The sequence below is a fragment of the Adiantum capillus-veneris genome, chromosome 16 (genome assembly GCF_014529385.1).
Source record: "Adiantum capillus-veneris isolate H3 chromosome 16, ASM1452938v2, whole genome shotgun sequence".
Lineage (NCBI taxonomy): Eukaryota > Viridiplantae > Streptophyta > Polypodiopsida > Polypodiales > Pteridaceae > Adiantum > Adiantum capillus-veneris.
The window spans coordinates 95,689,941-95,692,470 of record NC_140946.1 but is presented as its reverse complement, the minus strand read 5'-3'; the positions used below and the strand labels follow the sequence as shown (position 1 = coordinate 95,692,470).

Genomic DNA, 2,530 nt, shown 5'->3' with positions numbered 1-2,530 from the left:
ACCGTAAATCCGATCCCTGATCTGAAAAGACTGACGCGCTCCATAAAGTGAGCACTTCAAGACCGTGCATTCATTTCATTTCTGTCACCTCAGTTGCAGTTGCCCAATCCGGTACGGATCTGCAATCGACTTAAACTTCAAACTGCCATAACTTCTTCACCATAGCTCCAATCGACGAGCCATAAAGACAGGCCGGTAGAGCACTTCTAGCACTAAAGTTCTAGATGATAATATCCCATCTATGCTCACTTCAAGAATACTCATTTTTGGCATCATTGAGGCATATGTTGGCCCTTTTAAGCCGCATCTGGCATACATTAATCATTAAACTTGGCCTGTTAACAAGCCCTGATCACTGACCATTAAATGTGTAGGCTTAAAAGAAGCTTAGCTTGCATTTCTCTGCTCTTTTTCTCATCATGGTAGCGAAGCTGCACGACAACGCATGTGTGGTGGTACGTTGTACTTAGGGAGACTCGTATCTTTCTCTCATACTCACACTTGAACTTCTCATAACAAAGTGAGGGAGCTCCAAGCTATCAAGCTTCTTGTTGTGTGTGTGTGTATCTATAGGTGTGTGTGTGTGTGTGTGTGTGTGTCTATAGCTTCCCTCACTCCCTTCTTCAGCAAAAAATGGTATTAGAGCAGGCTCTTTAGCTCCCACAAGCATTCTCCTTCCTCCATACCTCCTATTAGGTTTTGTAGGAGGTGCAGCCTTGGGACAACTAGTCAGCGTTTTGCTCGCCACGGGTGCTCTGGGTGTTTGTTTTGCTCAACCTAGGACTCAAAACAAAGGTAAGAACAAGTACTACGCAGAAATACCACGCATCAATATTTCTGAACAAATTAAGGCTTTTCTATAATAGCATTTACAAGTCAGCAGGTTTTGTCGGGAGTGTATTTCTCGCCGATTTATTATTCGTGGGTGCTATGGCAAGCAACAATGACTTGTTTGGCATGCTTCAATCTGAGGATAAGCTTGATGGGACCAATTATCCAATGTGGTCTTACATGATGAAACATGTGCTTGTTGCAAAGCAACTATGGAACATTGTGGCGGATGTAGACAAGACTCCTGCCAGTTCTACTTCTATTGTTGCAGATGCAAGTAGCTCTTCAATAGTTGTTTCTTCATCTTCTCCACCTACACAGGATCAGATTAGATAGGATGGAAAGGATTCCCAAGCACATGATTTGATTGCTCTTTCCGTGAAGTGTCATATTGTTCCGCACATTCGGTCTTGCACTTCATCCAAGCAAGCTTGGGATGTACTTGCTTCTTTGTATGCCGGGTGCAATGAAGCCCGTGTGGCTTACTTTAGGAAGCAGCTTGAGGAAATTCATATGGCTGAAGGTGAGTCCGTTGATGTGTATGTTACAAAGATCCAGGATTTAAAAGAGCAATTGACAAACATAGATGAGATTATCTCAGACAATTCTCTCATCTCCACTTTGCTTAAAGGGTTGCCAAATTCTTTTCAAATATTTGCTAATACTCTTTGTTTGGTTGCAAAAGGAAATCCCAACATGTACACTTTTGATGAGGTTGTGTCACTTCTCTTACAAGAAGAGCAATCTAGAATGAATAGAAGTGGTTTGATTGAGGGAACTCAAGCACTTTCTATCTCTCAAAGAGGTAAAAATCAAGTCCGGACCAGCTTTGGGCACATCAAAACCAAAGCCCCAAACTCCCTCTTCCACTAATTCTTCTAGTGATGGTGATTAAAAAAAAGAAGAAGAGATGCAAGTATTGTCGGAAGTCGGGACATACCATTGAGGAATGTAGAAAGCTTGCAAAGCGTAATGATAAGAAGAAGCAATCGGGTATGTCTATCATTGAGAGAATGAGTAATGCAAAGGATGATGAAGCTAATCTTGCTCAAGATGTTTGGGCTTGTGTTGTTACATGCACATATGATTCTTTATTACATTCTACATGTATGACAGTGCGTGAGGCTGATATTGATTGGTACTTTGATAGTGGTGCTTCCAAGCACATAACATCATGTAAGAAGTTTTTGTGTCCTTGCAAGATGCACCAAAGGGGGGGCATGTTGTATGCGCAAATAATGCCTCTTACCCCATCATTGTAGTTGGGAACATAAAGCTTATGGTTGAAAATGGGGGTGTTGTGACTCTCAAGAATGCCTTGTATGTGCCAGACATAAAGAAAAAATTGTTGTCGGTTCCTACCATTGCCTCTTCGGATCTTCATGTACACTTTGTGGATGCCAAATATATGGTTCATGACTTCAGCAATGGTGATGTTATTGTTATGTCTGGGACGTTATGCAATGACTTGTAGTGCATGGATACTTATGAGAGACATGCATCAAATGCCTTGCTTGTTCGTACTCCTTCTATGGCTGAAATATATTTATGGCATGCACGTTTTGGTCATTTAAACTTCAATAGCTTGCTATATTTACAAAAGCGTGATATGGTTGTTGGTTTGCCCACACTTGGCTCCATTAAGAAGCATGCTTGGGAAGGTTGTATACTTGGCAAAATGCATCGTGCCTCTTTTCCG

At 41.6% G+C, this 2,530-nt stretch overlaps 1 protein-coding gene across 1 annotated transcript; it reads left to right on the top strand.

The window, feature by feature from the left end:
* Window positions 1-1,715: 1,715 nt before the first annotated feature.
* LOC147439493 (uncharacterized) lies at window positions 1,716-2,305 on the top strand. The gene is made up of 2 exons (XM_086484028.1): window positions 1,716-2,007; window positions 2,094-2,305. Exons 1-2 carry the CDS (start codon window positions 1,716-1,718, stop codon window positions 2,303-2,305), a joined length of 504 nt encoding a protein of 167 aa, XP_086340154.1.
* Window positions 2,306-2,530: the final 225 nt, after the last annotated feature.

Excerpts from the sequence above, each read along its gene's own strand:
- LOC147439493 (XM_086484028.1), top strand. The coding sequence starts at position 1,716 with ATGGTGATTAAAAAAAAGAAGAAGAGATGCAAGTATTGTCGGAAGTCG. Across the intron at positions 2,008-2,093 it reads TTCCAAGCACATAACATCAT|TTGGGAACATAAAGCTTATG; the intron begins GTAAGAAGTTTT and ends CCATCATTGTAG.